This window comes from Hippocampus bargibanti, linkage group LG01 (genome assembly GCF_051943395.1).
Source record: "Hippocampus bargibanti isolate YZ-2025 linkage group LG01, ASM5194339v1, whole genome shotgun sequence".
Taxonomy (NCBI): Eukaryota; Metazoa; Chordata; class Actinopteri; order Syngnathiformes; family Syngnathidae; genus Hippocampus; species Hippocampus bargibanti.
The window spans coordinates 21,289,344-21,307,313 of NC_142734.1; the positions used below are offsets into that span (position 1 = coordinate 21,289,344).

At 42.0% G+C, this 17,970-nt stretch overlaps 1 protein-coding gene across 3 annotated transcripts; it reads right to left on the reverse strand.

Moving 5' to 3' along the window:
* Positions 1-39: 39 nt before the first annotated feature.
* Positions 40-16,167, reverse strand: plod1a (procollagen-lysine, 2-oxoglutarate 5-dioxygenase 1a). 3 transcript variants are annotated; one of them, XM_089003512.1, is made up of 20 exons: positions 15,955-16,167; positions 14,466-14,557; positions 14,247-14,377; positions 13,780-13,943; positions 13,378-13,490; positions 13,214-13,277; positions 12,299-12,396; positions 9,934-10,035; positions 9,693-9,824; positions 9,145-9,266; positions 6,879-6,983; positions 6,620-6,745; positions 6,390-6,531; positions 6,168-6,281; positions 5,817-5,882; positions 4,073-4,177; positions 3,751-3,897; positions 2,715-2,840; positions 2,332-2,457; positions 40-691 (listed from the first exon to the last, which is right to left on the reverse strand). In XM_089003512.1, exons 1-20 carry the CDS (start codon positions 16,139-16,141, stop codon positions 536-538), a joined length of 2,418 nt encoding a protein of 805 aa, XP_088859638.1. In that variant the 5' UTR covers positions 16,142-16,167; the 3' UTR covers positions 40-535. The 3 variants fall into 3 exon arrangements, with proteins under 3 accessions (XP_088859638.1, XP_088859627.1, XP_088859624.1); XM_089003501.1 differs by lacking the exon at positions 2,332-2,457 and having other exon boundaries at positions 15,955-16,164; XM_089003498.1 differs by lacking the exon at positions 2,715-2,840 and having other exon boundaries at positions 15,955-16,162.
* Positions 16,168-17,970: the final 1,803 nt, after the last annotated feature.

A 17,970-nucleotide genomic window follows, 5' to 3' on the forward strand; every position in this document is an offset into this window, starting at 1 on the left:
GCAGTCAGCTGTAAGTGCTTAAATGTTGACACTCCACGATCAGGTTTGACAGTAGATGTTTTATTGCTCTCATCTTCGTGAAGACAAAAAAAGGCACAATACTTGAACATTGTGGCTGTTGATAGTTTTTTTTGTAATAAAAAGGCATCAAGACATTTGTGGAAAATGATACCATTGATACGTCAGGTACAAGACTCACAGTGGCAACATTCACACCTGACGTGCATCCATCCATTATCCAAACCGCTTGTCCTCTAGGCAGGGTCATGGACATGCTGGAGCCTCTTCTGGCTGTCATTGGTCAGTGGGCATGGTAACAATAAATATGTGACAGTACGGATGTGTCACAAACACTCGTATGTACAATCTAAAATTCCCTGGCTCAAATTCCCTTTTTTGAATTTTTAAAATACACATCTTGGAGAAAATCACAATAGCAGGTGAAGTCAAGTGAATTCTGAAGCCGTCAAAACCCGCTGTGATGCTTTAATCCAATGCATCTTAAATATACTGCATGTGGGTGAGGCGCACAAGTTCAGGGATCCACAAATGACACTGCAATGTATCGGACGCCAGATGTGGTGGGCAGGCCTTCGTGGTAATGGGTGAGGCGGCCAGGGTGCATAAGGGCCCAGCCTTTCCGGGGTGCCTCCACGGCGCAGTCGTAACGGAGGAACCTGCATCCGCCGCCCTGAGGTCACAGTCACACGTTAGCCATACACACGCAATGTTGTGGAAGAAGAGTTCCTTTTTCCATTGGCATTCTTGGGAATATTTTTTTTAATCCATCTGAAGAGAATACCATTTAAGATGAGACCCTTTTAACTAAATCCCAGAAGTTTCAATTTACCACAGTGATGTCATTGTAAAGAAATCTATTGGCAGTAGGGTGTTGATTCATCCAAAATGGATATGACACCTGGTACTTAAGTAAATTAAGAAAACAGGTTGCTAACTTGGGAAATACCATACAATGTATGGTATTTTTGTATGGTCCATACATGCATAATTTTGATTTGGAAGATGTTCATTTATCTTACCTGTCATTTTTTAAAACACTCATTATCGAACTAATTGCAACTACAAAAATACATACTATATACATGAATGGGCAGTATAACAGTTACACTGCACAACAATTTAATGCAATATCATTATAGCTGCTATTAATTACAAGAAAACAACTCCGCGAAATAGCCCAGCATATTGAAGATGCAGGGAAATGAGATGGATGCAACAACCACTTAATACATGCAAAAAAGAAACTTATGAATGCAGAAATGAATATAATGGAATGGAAAAGCGTGAAAAACCAGGAATGTAGATTGACATGCGAGCCAAAGAATGGTGATATGCTTTTCATGAAACTATTCTTGGGTGACGGTACTACTAGTTACTAACTACCCTACAGCAGGCATTCCCAAGTCTCCTATATCTATTACATCTACAGTATAGATTTGTTTGTCTTCTCATATAAATGATGAGACAAGGAAAGCCTGCTGTAGGGTGAAGAACAAATGTATTTACTATCAGTGCTCTTGAAGGGCTTTGGGCAAAAATTAATTGTATGGCTCCCATTCAATCAACGGATCTTCTAGTTTTGTTTTCTTCCATATCATATGTATAGACGCTCCACACCTTACGAACAAGATGCGTTCCGAGCGGTCGTTCGTAAGGTGAATTTGATCGTAAGTTGCTTCAGTGCTATATTTTGTATGGAATTTATGTTTAATTCAAACACTGAATGGGGAAGGAAAAAGCAAAGACGCTCTTAACAGTCGTAAAATAAATTCACACCTAGTGTAGTGCGACAACATATATCCGTGGGTCTTCAATAAGCCATTACTGAAGCTGCTGGAACGTAATTACCGAATTACGTGCCATTGATTTTTGTTATGCATCGCCATTTGCATCCTCCCTGGAGCGTCAACTGGGAAGAGGGATTTCATCCCCGCCCACATACTCTACGCTGCCAATCGTAAGCAAGCTTGGCAGATCGGAGTCTGAACTTGTTGGCAACAATTTATCATAGCAGGCCTTGGTGTTCGTCGCGTAAACATCCAGCCCTTGAAACCTCTAATGTGTCTGCGTGCGTGTGCAGCCAATCGCAAGCGAGGTCAGCCAGAAATAGGCGCGCAATACAAAATCTAACTTACAGAATCTGTACGAACATTTTTCAACATACTGTACCCGCAAAAATGTTCATATGTACCATCAAACTCGAATGTTTGTAAGTTTGAAAGCGCCTGTATTTTTCCCCCCTATGTTCTGGGACATTGTATCCTAACCGATCAAAATGTCCGATTTGTACCAACCTCCGATGCCACTCACCTCGTAATCAGGCCCCCTCTGATTGAGTGCTATGTTTATAGTGAATGTGGAGGCGTCATGATGTGGCCTCAAAAAGGGCTGCTCATCGGGCTTATATCTAACTACAAATGCCAAGTCAAAATGAGCCTGCAAACACACATAAGAAAGGAGGAAATCATGCAAGCATTCACATGGAAACTTCAAGTGGCCACACCAGGGCAGTGTGTCGGGCGTATGTACGCCAGGCGCAATTGTTGCTCGATAAAGACAAGCTAAAAGGCTGCTTCCACATCCAGCATTCAGGCTCACAGAGGGAGGAGAAGAAGCGGAAAGTGGTGCAACATCACCCGCATCGTCACTTGCTGAGGCTTGTAAAGGATGCCACCTTCTCATCCTCTGTTTACCTGATAGTCAACATCTTTGCTGTTGAGAGCAACGTTTATAGTGAATGTGGAGGCGTCATGGTGAGGCTCGAGCAGGGGCTGCTCGTTGGGTTTGTACCTCACCACGAAGTTCAAGGGAGAAGTACACTGGAAGGAGACATGTTTCGTCAACACAAGAGTGAACTGGAGGGAACGGATGAGCAACGGGTGACTCGGCTGCTTCTATGAAACTTAACAGTAAATCAATTTCGGGTTCCAGGCTTGTGGTCCTGCGATGTCGTGAATTTTTCTTGCACAAGTAATAACTCGTTTGAATCACCTGGATGTAATTCCACCATCAAGCACTGGACAGGGGTTTAGTTTGGATGGATGGAGTTTTTTTTCTTTTAACTGTGTAAATAGCAAAGAACCAAACAGGAACTACAAACATTGCAGCACAACAGAGTTTTTGTTAAATGTTGGTGGCTGAATGGTTCATTGGGTGGGTAGTACCCTGACTTTGGACACCAGGCTTTGGGAATGACATCCTAGTCAGGGGCGAATGAGGCTCTCAAATACAGTAAAGTCCCGGTTATATCGATACTATTTCTATGCACGCACGGAGAAAATTACATGCAAACAGGGTCGGATATATCGATAGTCCCGGTTATATCGATATTTTTTCGGACTCCCTTGAATATCGATATAACGAGACTTTACTGTAATTGAAATATAAATTAGACCTTCTGTAATCCTGCTTTTGACATCCTCAGAAAGCGATGACTATCGGTTAATTATACATCTACAAAGTACTTTCGGAAGTATTGATGAAAGTTGTGTGGGTGTCGGTGGGTTACTATATAGGCTACCAGCGATCACAATAGCTTCAGCACAGCTTATCCATTCATATCCTGAAATTAATCTCAAAACCCCTGCAAATGGAAGATATTGCTTTAGAATCCAAAGTGCATCCTTACCAAAATCCATTTTCCCGTGTTTGTGGACGCACGGCTCCTGCTGTAGCGCACATGTAGTACTGAACACTTGTTTTATTCCACATAAATGTCTGAGGTCTTACCTTGGTATAGTAACCAGGGTACATTTGCTCTGTTATCGGCGCAATGTACTCCAGTAAAAACTGGTGCCATTCCTTATCAAAGTTGACTTGATTCATGTGGATGTCGATGGTGGGGACATTCTCATAGCCGCCTTGGATTCGAGTGTCCTGGCAGTCCAAAAAAAAGAGAGGAAACAGTTTTTGGTGAGTTATACGCCCAGTTACAATTGATGACTGACTCATTAGAGAGCAAGAACAAAATGCGTTCTCTCAGCATCCATGACGACAACAGAGGTTAGAGATTTATTTATTGGAGACAGCAGAAAACAAATGGTGACATTACCGCATTCCCGCCTCCTGACCACTTTCCAAAGTGTTCCATTTCTTCAACCAGGTGGTTGCAAGCAATATCGCTGAAAACTGGAAACCAGTATACATCTGGGCAAGGCTGAGGAACAGAAAGGGTAAGGCAAAACTAAGCCACTGAAGGGTTGCATGGCCAGGTTTTGCAACATTGGAAAAAGGTAAATTGATTGTCTCCACCATCCTTGTCATGATCTGGTTGGCGACCAACGGGGGGGGGGGGGGGGCGCTATCGGCCCCGCCTGCACCTGCACAGGTGCTGGTCATTTCCAATCAGTGACACTCAAAAGGACCCCCAGCACGTCCATTCGGTGTTGGGTAATTGTTAAATATCATTGTATGCAATTGTATGCATTGTGTGCAATGCATGTGTTTGTTTAATCTTGGCGGACTTTTAATCTTGGTTTTCTTTTGATACTTTGTATTTTTTCCGTTCAGAAGATTTTGATGTATTTAGATTTTGTTCCTGCTGACTTTATTTTAATACAATATCTCAAATGCTCCCTCCTGTCTGCTTTTTGGGATCCGCACCCGCCATCACCACCTTGCAAAACGTGACAGAATTACCCGACCAACCATCGGATCCCGCAGGTACAACGGACCCGTCTCATTTCCACCCTGTGCCTGGCAATGCTACGTCCACGTTAGCCCACGCCTCGTCAAGTTTGAATTGCGTCACTCGACAAGCCGTAACGTCAACGTCAACGTCCGTCCGAGACCTCCTTCCAGGTGGCCGTCCAGGGTGACACTGTGTGTCTGGCTGTGCATGCCCACGTCCAGCCACGCTGTCGTCGTGCATGTTGAATTGAGTTGCATCCACGACAAGCCGTGCAAAGTCCGCGTCAACGTCAGTCCGAGACCCCATTCACTGCTGGATCCCGGAGCAGGACTGGTCTCGTTTCCCCGGTGCCGGGCAGTTCGCGCCCACGTCGGCGTCCGGCCGAGACCTGTTCCCATATGGCTGTCCGGGGTGCCACTCTGCGCCTGGCAGTGCAACGTCCACGCCGCGCCATGCGTCGTCGCGTGAACGTGCGAGAAGGATCGCACTCACGCCGACGACGAGCCGTGCCGCGTCTTCGTCCACCCCAGGCTGAGTCCCGTTCCCCTCAGGCCGCCGGCCATCATATGCTGGAGAGGCAACAGTTGCCGTCTCCACCATCGTTTCCGGGTGAGTTGGAACTTTCGGGAGACTGTTGGGACTTCTGGAAGCAATCCCTTGAAGGGGGGGTACTGTCATGATCTGGTTGGCGACCAACGGGGGGGCGCTGTCGGCCCCGCCTGCACCTGCACAGGTGCTGGTCGTTTCAAATCAGTGATACTCAAAAGGACCCCCAGAACGTCCATTTGGTGTCGGGTAATTGTTAAATGTCATTGTATGCTGTTGAACGCATTGTATGCTGTTGTATGCAATTGTATGCAATTGTATGCATTGTGTGCAGTGCATTTACATACTTTTGATACTTTGTATTTTTTCCGTTCAGAAGATTTTGATGTTTTTAGATTTTGTTCCTGCTGACTTTATTTTAATACAATATCTCAAATACAACCTCCTGCTCCCTCCTGCCTGCTTTTTGGGATCCGCACGAGCCATCACCACCTTGCAAAACGTGACAATCCTAATCTTACTTTTATGAAAACGAGAATTTTTCTCGCATTTACAAAGAGGTAGAGATTAAACACAGAAAAAACAGAATTTAGAAAGGTGCTGTATGTTAAAAACTCACAGTTTCAACTGTTTTTCCTTTCATGATATGAGTATAGTTCTCATGAATATAACGCTCCTCCCAATCCTGAAATAAACACAAAGCATAGTTTTCAGGCCACTAAACAATTGGATAACTGGTTAAAAAAACATTACACAATGGATATTATACCGGCGTGGACAATTATGAAATATTTTGAAATATCTCTAACTTTAACTGCAGATTTTAATGTTTCACACTGCACACTACATACCATCACAAAGTTTCAGAAGTAGCCATTATGACTATGACACAGACAATAACTTGAACTTGTTTCCAAAGATATAAAACAGGATAGCATACTCCCATCAGGACCCACTGATGGATTCTCACCTCTGGATTTTCAAAGATCTGCCAGAGATCGTTATGCAGATGACTGGTCTGATAGTTTTCTATTGATAGGATGCGTCCAAAAGTGTCCATGTTGGTTACATACATGAAGACTCCCTGAGGAAAAAAAGGCAGGGTAATTTAGGTTCCAAATGTTTTTACATACTTTTAAAAGATAAAAACTATTTCAGGAAGACAAATATGTTTCTATTTATTTGAAAGCACCTTGTTTCGAACATGTTGGCAGAAGGCCATGTCCGGGTCCATCAAATTTGAATGATATAGATTGTCATCTGAGAGCTCCGAGCGGAGGAGGCTGGCCTTCATCAAGTAAACGCTGGTTATATATGGAACATTCCAAATTCCCCTGCAAATAAGAGCGCCTTCATCCATTTACAGCACATACTGAATTTATCAACAGAAATATAAACTTCATCAATATTGAAGCATCTTACACCCTGCGTCCTTTGACGAGGTCCACGTAGTCCTCAGACCTGGCATAGTAGCCATCGGCGCTCAGGGCACCCCAAAAGTTGCTCCAAAGTCGGCCAGTTCGCGTCAACAATGGCGCTACGATCGGCCTGACGAGCATTTGAAGTCGTGTTACAATAAACAAAGTCATCCTCACCCACAACTTCAACTAAATATGTAACCATTAAAAATATTGCATGCGTAGTTAGGTGATCATGATTAATTTTCCAGAAATATACTTGCAGGTTTTGTTCAATGAGAATTTTGAGTGTGTTTTCATTCTTCAAAGCAACGTCAATGTCCATGTTGAAAAAATAGCCACAGTCCTTTTGCTTCCTGCACATATCGCTGAAATACAGAGAAGAAAAAAATCCCCACATTACTTTGCATACACCAGCAATAATTCCACTTATCAAAAATGTCTTTTTTTAATTACGTAAATAAATCTAAGTAGACTCAGTAGGCTTGGAGATCCTGAATCTGCCTTTTTTATCTTATCCCAACCTATATTAATAATAATAGTAATAACAATAATAATAACCTACGTCCAATTTCGCATCTTCCATTTATCGCTAAAATTCTCGAAAAAACAGTGCAGTGCATGTGTTTGTTTAATCTTGGCGGACTTTTAATCTTGGTTTTCTTTTGATACTTTGTATTTTTTCCGTTCAGAAGATTTTGATGTTTTTAGATTTTGTTCCTGCTGACTTTATTTTAATACAATATCTCAAATACAACCTCCTGCTCCCTCCTGCCTGCTTTTTGGGATCCGCACGAGCCATCACCACCTTGCAAAACGTGACAATCCTAATCTTACTTTCATGAAAACGAGAATTTTTATCACATTTACAAAGAGGTAGAGATTAAGTCAACTCCTGTCAACTCCACTCTCACCTCACTCACAATAACCTCTACAAACAATTCCAGTCTGGTTTTCGTCCCGGCCACAGCACTGAATCAGCGCTCATAAAAATCACGAATGACCTTCTCATAGCAGCAGATACCGGCTCCCTCTCTATTCTCATCCTTCTTGATCTATCTGCGGCCTTTGACACCATTTCTCACCCCATCTTGCTCAACCGACTCTCCAGGCGTGACACACACCCCACTTAGTTGGTTTCACTCCTACCTCACTGGCCGCTCACAGTTTATCCAAATTACCTCATTCACTTCACGGTCCTCCCCTGTGTCTTCTGGTGTGCCCCAAGGGTCTGTTCTGGGCCCCCTTCTCTTTATTATATGCCTTCTTCCCCTTGGTGATATCTTCCGCAAATTTGGAATTCATTTTCACTGCTTCGCGGATGACACCCAGCTCTACCTCTCCAGTAAACCCGACGCCTCTCTTCCACCTGCATCCCTTACACTTTGCCTCTCAGAAATCAAATCCTGGTTTTCTCATAACTTTCTCAAACTAAACAGCGAAAAAACTGAACTTCTCCTTGTCGGTACAAAATCCACCCTTCACAAAGCAAATAGTTTCTCTCTTACCATTGACAGTTCTACCGTGTCCCCCGCCCTTCAGGTTAAGAGCCTGGGTGTCATCCTTGATAGCACACTATCTTTTCACTCCCATATAAATAACATAACCCGGTCTGCATATTTTCACCTCCGCAATATCAATCGTTTCCGTCCCTCTCTCACCCCTCACACCACTGCTATCCTCGTCCACAGTCTCGTCACCTCCCGTATCGATTACTGTAATTCACTTCTTTTCGGGGTCAATCAAAAATGTCTCCATAAACTCCAACTAGTTCAAAATTCCTCAGCCCGGATCATCACAAAAACCCCCTCATTTCACCACATCACTCCTGTCCTCCAACAGCTCCACTGGCTCCCTGTTAAACTCCGTATTGAATTCAAGATACTTCTGTTTACATTTAAAGCCATCCATAACCTTGCCCCCCCCTATCTGTCTGACCTAATTCAAATCTCCGTTCCTTCTCGGGCCCTCAGATCCTCTTCCTCCCTCCACCTCTACATGCCCTCTGCCCGTCTCACAACAATGGGGTGCAGAGCTTTCAGCCGCTCCGCTCCTAAACTCTGGAACTCACTTCCACCCAACATCCGCAACATTGACTCCCTTCCTACTTTCAAATCACACCTGAAAACCCACCTGTTTAAACTTGCTTTCATGGTCTAATTTATTCTGCTGTTTTATTATTTATTGTTTTATGCATGATTTTACTGTTTTGTGTGTTGTCTTTGTTGTAAAGTGTCCTTGAGTGTTCAGAAAGGCGCTTGTAAATTAAATGTATTATTATTATTATTAATATACAAAGTAACATTCAGCAAGAGGTGCATTTTATCCTAAATGTCATTGCTATAAATGACAATGCATTGGTAGAAGCATTTGCATAACCTTTTATCGGTCAAACTTAAAAATAAAAAATATCTGAAGACCATGATGGACGAGAAAACAAATTAAGACATTCTCCTATTTCGGGACAAATAAATCCAGGCCTGATTAAAATTTGCTGTTGACCCAAGTTAATGGGACTCGGTGACTCACAAAGCCATGTTGCGGGCAGCTGTGTCTTCCATCTTTTCTTCGGGCCCAATAAATTTGACATCTAGATAGAGGCTTCCGTAGTTCTGGAGAAAAGCGCTGACCTCATGATCGTGATGAGGTTCCTCCAGCAGAGAAATAAAATGGGAACGTTTATAGAAGTATAGAGCAGGAGGAGATATTTTGTTCATTAAGACATAGAATGGATATTCTGCAAGAGTTTTGCCTTTTTTCTTTGGAACGTGTGATGACAATCCCCCAAGAATGCATCCATGTAACAAACAAAGTTGTTTCAACAAAGTTCTGACCTCTATTTAAAACATGTAGATACATGTCCTAAATAAATATTTTCAATAATTAGTTCAATAATGATTAACAAATTCTCAAATTTTACCAATAATCAGACATGCTAACCAGTTAACCACTGCACCACCCAGATTTCCAAGAGTTTTCAAAGTTTCATGCGGTCATTCATCAGCACAATTATGACCAAAATTCCTTCGCAGCAAAGTCACAGAATCAAATTGGTGGACTCCTTTTTGTCCTGTTACCTTGTTGAAAATAAAGAGCTTGAGTCTATTCTTGGGATACTGAAGCTTCAGGAGGCGTTCAAAAAACACGGTGACAAATGGAGTGGGCTGCTGGATGAAGACACCAATCACCACCAAAGGAAATTCATTTTCCTGAATGAAGAAAAAAGTGAGGAATAAAAACAATATTGAGTGCAAGGCAAAAGCATTGAATGTTATAATAATATCAAGATCGTATTACAGCCAAAAACCTGTGACCAACCTTAAGGTTCCTAAGTGGGAGTAGATCGTTATGGCACACTGTACAGCCCGTTTCAAATGTCCACACGTTTGGTATGTAGTTTCCAAGGTAGTTGAGCTGAAGCTGCAAAGCAAAGTCTTGTTTGAGCTCATCTCAACTATGTTTGCTATATCTCTTATCACACCCATGAAGAGAATTTTTGTTCTCATGGAGAACGCTGTGAAATCATTGGCACATACAAAACATTGACATGTTTCACAGGATGTTGAAAATGTCTTTATGTTGAAGCCTGTCGATACTGAATTATGTGTATGGAGCAGGGAGAGAAGGGAATAGATTTTCTTTCTGCATACATGTCAACCTGTACGTTTTTGCTGTGCAAAGTACGTTTATTATGCATTTTAAGACGTGTATGAAGTACAAGAAAATCTGTACGGAAAAACGCAAATTTGTCAATTATGGGTACCTTCCGGTATACACCGACTATCACGAAACGGCAAATCAATCAAGTCAAACGAGTTCGCCGCGGTAACCTCTATCTCTGTATTGTTTTTTTCATTGCAAATGAAGCGAGCGGTTTGATGCTGCCGTGCGCATGCGTCTGCCGCCTAGGGATTTCCCATTGCATCATTCCAATCACACGTGAACAACGCGAAAGCAGAGCAGTAGGCCCACATTACAACATAGTTTTGAATTTTCTTTGGATACAATCATCAAGTCGCAATGGCCGAACCTGAATTAAAAGTTAAATGGAAGAGGCAAACATCACAGAGAGTGGGAGCAAATGTCAGGACGATACGAGGGATTGATACGAGCTTCGAAGAAAGGTGTGGAATATTCGTATTGTGTTGCTTGAAAAAAAGACATGAAAGTAGCTGCCTCCGGTTTCCATGATTTAAAGACGTGAAGATGAATTACCCTGGCAATTGTTGTGACCTTCAACCATCAAAAGATATGCTCATGTCAGCAAAGAAGGCAACAGTGGCATACAATAGAGAACACTGTCGTAATTAAGCAACACTTTTAATTTCATCATTTATTAAGAATATGTACAGACATGACATGTATATAATGAAACACATGTACAATATAACATGTTAAACTACAGTGAGACCTCAACTTACGAACTTAATTGGTTCCCAGACAGAGTGTGTAAGGCGAAAAGTGTGTATCTAAAAAAAAATCCCATAGGAAACCATTGAAATGGGAATAATCCGTTCCCGGGTTTCCATAAAATATAGTTTTTGACTAAATAAGCCTTAAAACTATACACAGCATACCTTATTCTATGTATAATAAATGTGCTATTGTATTGTAATGAAGGAAATACACTGCATTGTATCATAAAGTCACAAAGGGAGGCACATTACATGAGGACTGTAATTAAAGAAATAAACTGTGCTGTAAAATAAAGTTTTATCTACCTTTTTGATGGTCGTTGATGGCTTATGGAAGGAGTCACCTTCCATAAGGACTGTTGGTAACTTAACCTCTGGTGTGGCTTCTCTTCTTTTTTCTTTGGAGACTCCTCATCATTTTTGCTGATTAAAAACCTCTTAATTGACACCTGTTGCTTTCTGACTTGTAAGGTCTTACGAAGCTGAGCCATCACATTATCGTTCATCATGTTGATGATTGTCATAGCCAGTCTTTTCTGGATGCAACTGTTCGGTAAAAGCCTGCACATCAATGGTTGACTTAGCATAGCCGTGCTCGGCCACTAAATCAGACAAACGCACATCTCGTTCGTGTTTTTCAATTATCTCCTTCTTCTCAGAGACAGTGATTTTATTTTGTGTCTTCTTGGGCTGAACACGAGCCTGTGGTGGTTTTTTTTCGGTCCCATCATAGTAAAATTATCAGCAAAAAGCTCCTCGGAGGCGATGGACGTGTGCATTCAATGAGAGGGGGTGTGGAAAGTAGCGCGGGCTGGAGCGCTGTTCGGTCGTGTGCTTCCACCGAAGATCACTCCGCCAGCCGTGGTGGGTGTGTATTATGAAAATAGTGCTTATTATAAGGTTTAATTTTCATAAATTTGACGTTCTTAAGATGAAAAGTTTGTAAGATAAGGTTTTTGTAAGTTGAGGTCTCACTTTACATAAATAAACACGTTTGAAAAAAATGGTGTAAGATTATTTTGTATTTTGTAAAAGTATGACAGTTTGTAAGGGCATGAAGCCGTGGAGTTTGACAGGTATGTTTCTGGGACCCTTTGACGCGTAAGCCAATCGGACCTCTTACACAACTCTACTATGTATAATTCATTGTGAAGAAATGACATGTTGAAGAAAATAAGCATCTTTATTATACGTTGTTGTCTATGTGAATCTGTAGACGTGCATGCCATGGCATTGTTCTGACTTGTGTAAGGACTTGTAGTCGGTACCTTGGTTGGTCCATTCCCATGGATGATGACAGGTAGCGTATCATACAGCAAATGTCTTGCTCGTACACGTCGATCCTCAAATTTAAGCACCACTTCGTCTGGAATCACAACACACAAATGAATTATAAAATGCATAACAAGTGAAGCGTAATCACATAGTGCTATGCATTTTGGGTGGGTTGTTCATGTGAAGGTAGTTGAAAGCCAAAATGGGGAGCTTTGTCAGCCCCGCCTCACCCACGCAGCAGAGTATGTTTACAAGAGCTGAAATGCGTGTGTGTGTGTGTGTGTGTGTGTGTGTGTTCATGATTGGCATAAAATGAGTCCAAACAGGGTGGATTTTTGAATAGGTGATTTTAATAAAATTCTTCTGTCAGGTTATGCAGACATTTTAAAAATTTACTAATGATGTTTATTGAAAAGTGGAAATTGGAAATCCACCAGTGTAAATCTTTTCGTGCTAATTTGAAGTGTTTTGCTCTCCATGTAACACACTGTGAGTGTTCCGCTTGAGGTACACACAGAGACACACACACATACACACAAAGGGATGTTTTGGTTGTTTTTCATCTTGGTCACACTCCCTGGTTCTTTCAACTATCTTTGTGACTGCTTTATTTCCTGTATATGATACCTGTAACGCAAAGTTTTTTTTTTGCAGTTTCAGCTGTACAAATCAATTTTTATTGTATTGTGTTGTATTGTATTGTATTGTATTGTTTGTGTCAGATTCTCTAGGGCATGACTGAGAATGTCAGTTTAAAGTAAAGGTGTGAGTGGAAAAGTACACTTCACATTTTTAACACAGTAAACAGCACAGTGCATCGCGTGTGTTGTGCAGCACACAGTAATGTCAACTACCGGTTAGTTTCAATCGGTTTCACCACAGTTGGACAGTAAAAGTCTCTCACTCACCAAGAGCGCCGTGAAGGTTCTGGAACAATCTGCATTTGCTGTCCAGTGTGATATTTATGGATTTCTAAAAGACATTCATAAATGTTGAACTCAATAATTGATCTTTTTTGTGATAATATCAAACAACAATAATCCCCAAAAGAGAAAAAAAAATCAGTATTTACTCTTTTTTCAGGATCAATAAAAATCTTAGTAAAAAACAGCTGATCACTGTCACCATCGTCTCCGGCCCACTCAGCAACCATTTCTTTGATGTTTGGAAGGTAGCCAATAAAGCCTGGGGGGAACGATAAACTCATGTTAAAAGGCGCTCTAACTTGCTGTTTGCTTCAGACACGTAACTTTGAAACTACCGGTTGCTCATTACCACGACCGTGTTTGCTTTTTTTGTGCTTATAAAACCGTGTTTGTTCTCCCCCCCAAAAAAATAAATCTCCAGCTGTGAATATGCCACAACACTGTGTTGTAACCTTCTGCTAAAACAGTCGTCTAAACTCGGACTGGAACTGTAAATTAATGATTATACACAAAATAAAATGTGTCATGGAAAAAAATGCGCAGCATACCTCCTGAGCCAAGGAACCTGTTGCCCTCCCGGACATGTGGATATTTGTCTTCTAAGTGTCTATCGGGCCAGATCAAGGTCTCAGAGGAGAATACCACCTTGTGTTTGGCCTGCACAAACTTCTTTAGCAGCTCTTTCGGACCGGATGCGAAAATCACATCATAGCTGTGGAAGGAAAGTTACAAGATGATACTGACACAGCAGTGGTGCACGCCAGTGTCCAACTAATGCAGGAAAAAAAAGTTGTTTACACTAGATTCTCCTTTGCTGAGGTTACTGTGACAACATTGAGAGCAGAATGCAGAATGCAGTGGAAGCTTTACTTGAATATTAAGGTCATACGGTTTGGAATTCAATCCAAATTTCCATTTACTTCCAAATGGAGGACATGCTTCCACACCAGTGGTTATGAGGGACATTACTAAATTTGTAAATTATATATTTATTTTTAAAACAAATACACATTACCTGTCAATAAAAACAATGATTTTAATCTCATCCTTCATTGACTCGAGGGCAGCTTTAAGAATTTGCACTTTCTGACCTCCCCCAGGGGACAAGTAGTCGCCTCCTTTCCATTTTTGACCACGACCGAGAACCTGTAAACACACAAATAATGTGCAAATTTATTGGTTTGGTGTGTTCCACACTAAAACAGTATAAAAAGTTCAAATTGGGGATCCCTACCTTGACAGTGTAATTAAAATGTTTCGCTGATCTCATGAAACGTTTGAAGCCATCAGTCTCCTTAGTTGCAATGGTCACAACTACAATTTGATCTGGATGACAGCATTCAAGAGGAATTAAGTCAGAGATTCATGGTGGCATCTGAAGACTCAAATTCTACATACTCTCACCATGATACTCATGTTAACTCTTTTTCTAACATTTATAAAAAGGTTTAAGAAAACGTCACATTCAATGTACTGTACAGTATAGTGCAGTTTCAATGTTATTGATCTAATTAATTCAAAGCAGCTTTTGAATTGCAAATTTCCCCTTTGTGAGACGATTCAAGGCTTTCTGATTCTGAACTGAGTATAACACTGTGTTGTACAAAGTAGTTGCAGTGTATCCATCTGCTTCATGGTAGACACCAGGTTTTGGTTCCTTAGAAATGTAAGCATGTTTTGTATCGTCAATTCTGGAGATTTATTTCTATGCTTTTCAAGTCAGACTACTCTGGTGGCCACTTTAGAAAAGTCCAGAACAACATCCATGCAAACAACTCCAACAGTCCTATTTCGAAAAATCTCTGCAATTGTTTACATTTTCAGCAACAACATTTCCAAAGATATCAATGTCCCATAACTGTACTGCTATTTTCAGAACAAGCCTGAAGTCTATTCCAGTCCTGTGGGGGAGTCTTGCTTCTAAGAAAATATTTAACGACTATAACATATAAAATACAGTATTGGGACATTTGCTCTGATGTTTTTAGGGGTGAGGGTGAGCACAGATAACGAAGTCCAAACAAATTTTGGTTCTGATTACAGTTTTCCCGACATTTGGTGACGTGCAGCTTTGTTTTAGACTCAACGTTAAGCGTTGCAGATTGTCCCAATTTTTTGCATTTTTTTACAGTATGTAATCTGCAGTGGGGGTCGAATACCTCGGATTGCATCTGTTTAAGCGACATGGCTGTTTACAAACTTCCAGCAAGACCTACGTGTTTTTTCGTAGTTGTGAACCTCAAACATTCTGCATATCCCGAGGAAGGAAGGATGTCTCTATTTAGGGACCGTGCTTATTTTCGTCTAATTCATGATTGTCTTCCACCGGCTGTTCCGCTCCACGCTAAAATTCCATCCCATGGGAAAGTGAGGCGGAAACAAACAAGAACAGCTCCGTCCACGTCAGCGGCACGGTGGAAAACTCAACAACTTTTTTATTTCAGCGGGGGTCCCCGCAAACAAACAGAACTCCCTACTTTGCTCTCAGTTATGCTTTAACCTAGCCACGGATATTAATTCAGCAAAATGCTAGCTTTCTCTCCACTACAACCAAATTAAGACGAGTAACACGAGGAGGGAGATATAACACGTATTATGTCTGACATATATATATATGCCTAATGAATGTGTCGAGTGGCTTCAAGTGTGACGCCATTTGCCACTTATACGAGTGTAACTAAAACGGACAACCCAGCAGCGTAGCACCGGTTTTCCCGTTTTACCTTCGCGGATTTGCTGTTGTTCGTCGCAGTAGCGTAGAGGAAAGAGTGTGCAGATGAGAAGGACGGAGAACAACACCAACAAAAGTTTCATGGTCAAATTAGATGCTAGCTCAGAGGGATGGAGTGTGGAAGGAGCGAGTGAGTCGGGATCACTTTCCCCGCTGACCCGGCTATGTAACCACCCCATCTCTCTCTCTCTCTCTCTCTCTCTCTCTCTCTCTCTCTCTCTCTCTCTCTCTCTCTCTCTCTCTCTCTCTCTCTCTCTCTCTCTCTCTCTCTCTCTCTCTCTCTCTCTCTCTCTTCTATCACCTACTCTGCCTCCCCCTTCCTATTTCGCTCTCTCTCTATCTCTCTCTCTCTCTCTCTCTCTCTCTCACACACACACACACACACACACACACACACACACACACACACACACACACACACACACACACACACACTGTCTCTCTCACACACACTGTCTCACTCTCACTGTCTCTCACTGTCTCTCTCTCCTTCTCTTTCTCTCTCACCTATCTTCTATCACCCACTCTGCCTCCCCCTTCCTATTTCTCTCTCTCTCTCTCTCTCTCTCTCTCTCTCTCTCTCTCTCTCTCTCTCTCTCTCTCTCTCTCTCTCTCTCTCTCTCTCTCACCTATCTTCTATCACCCACTCTGCCTCCCCCTTCCTATTTCTCTCTCTCTCTCTCTCTCTCTCTCTCTCTCTCTCTCTCTCTCTCTCTCTCTCTCTCTCTCTCTCTCTCTCACTGTCTCTCTCTCGCTCTCTTTCTCTCCTCTTTCTCTCTCACCTATCTTCTATCACCCACTCTGCCTCCCCCTTCCTATTTCTCTTTCTATCACTCCGGACTCAAATGTTTGAGACCAAACGTGCAAATCAGACCTTGGTGCTTTGTGCAGACTACCATGACCTAATGTCTGAGATTCGACACAAGAATGCTAAATGTACAATCTGTGATTTGATTCCACAGTCATCGCAGCTGTCTTGTGCCGTGAACGTGAGTTTCTGTGGGCTGTCTCGTCACAGGGTTCCCTGGATTCTTTTGATCTGCCCGGAAAATCCATTTATTCACACACACACACACACACACACACACACACACACACACACACACACACACACACACACACACACACACACACACACACACACACACACACACACACACACACGCATACACGTTTTGCAACATGGTGGGGACATGGTGTGCAAATGTTTTGACCCGTGGGAACCCAAATTAAAAAACATGAAAAAAACATATTTATGAAACTCATAAAAAATTTCAGTTTCCGCTCAAGGTCAGACATAGTCAGCTCCACATCCGGATGTGTCGACGATGTAACTCTCAAAGTAAACGCAGTAAGTGGCATCTTAGAAACTTCCCCTTCTCTTCTCCGGTTGAAAAGGATAATTTCGCAAGGTGTAACTTTTGAAAGTTCTCCCCAATGTTTCCTACTTGTGTCTTTGAGTTTTGTTTGGTACACCTGTTTTTGGACCTCAAGATACTCATGCATCTTTTTCACATCTTCGGTAAAAGGCAGAAGTTGAGGAACATTCCATTTTGCCTCACGCAGGTTTCTGAGGGCCTTTGATGACACGCATTCACTCCATCTGGTGCAACAGATTTGTTTGAACACCCGTGCAATTCCTGAGGTTGTGGCCTAACTTGTGTGCTCAGGACGGTATTTTGAAGCATTTAATTGCTCATTTAAGACAGCCACCTTGCCCACTGCTTCGATCACACGAGGGAAATTTACTTGGATGAAGAAATCCACCATGTCTTTAAGCTTGCCATTTTTCTTCCCCTGTAGAAGCAGTCGTCTTGTCTCACGGATCTTATGTCTGATGTAGTCATGTTTTGAGAGATCATGCCCATGCTCATTGAAGAGGTGTTCCCCAAATTCCATAATCACCATCACGCACAGCATTTGTGATTGCATCTTGATGCATAGCAAGCACCATTTTCCAAGACTGTTCATTTACACCATCTGGAACTGGCTGAGCATATTCACACAA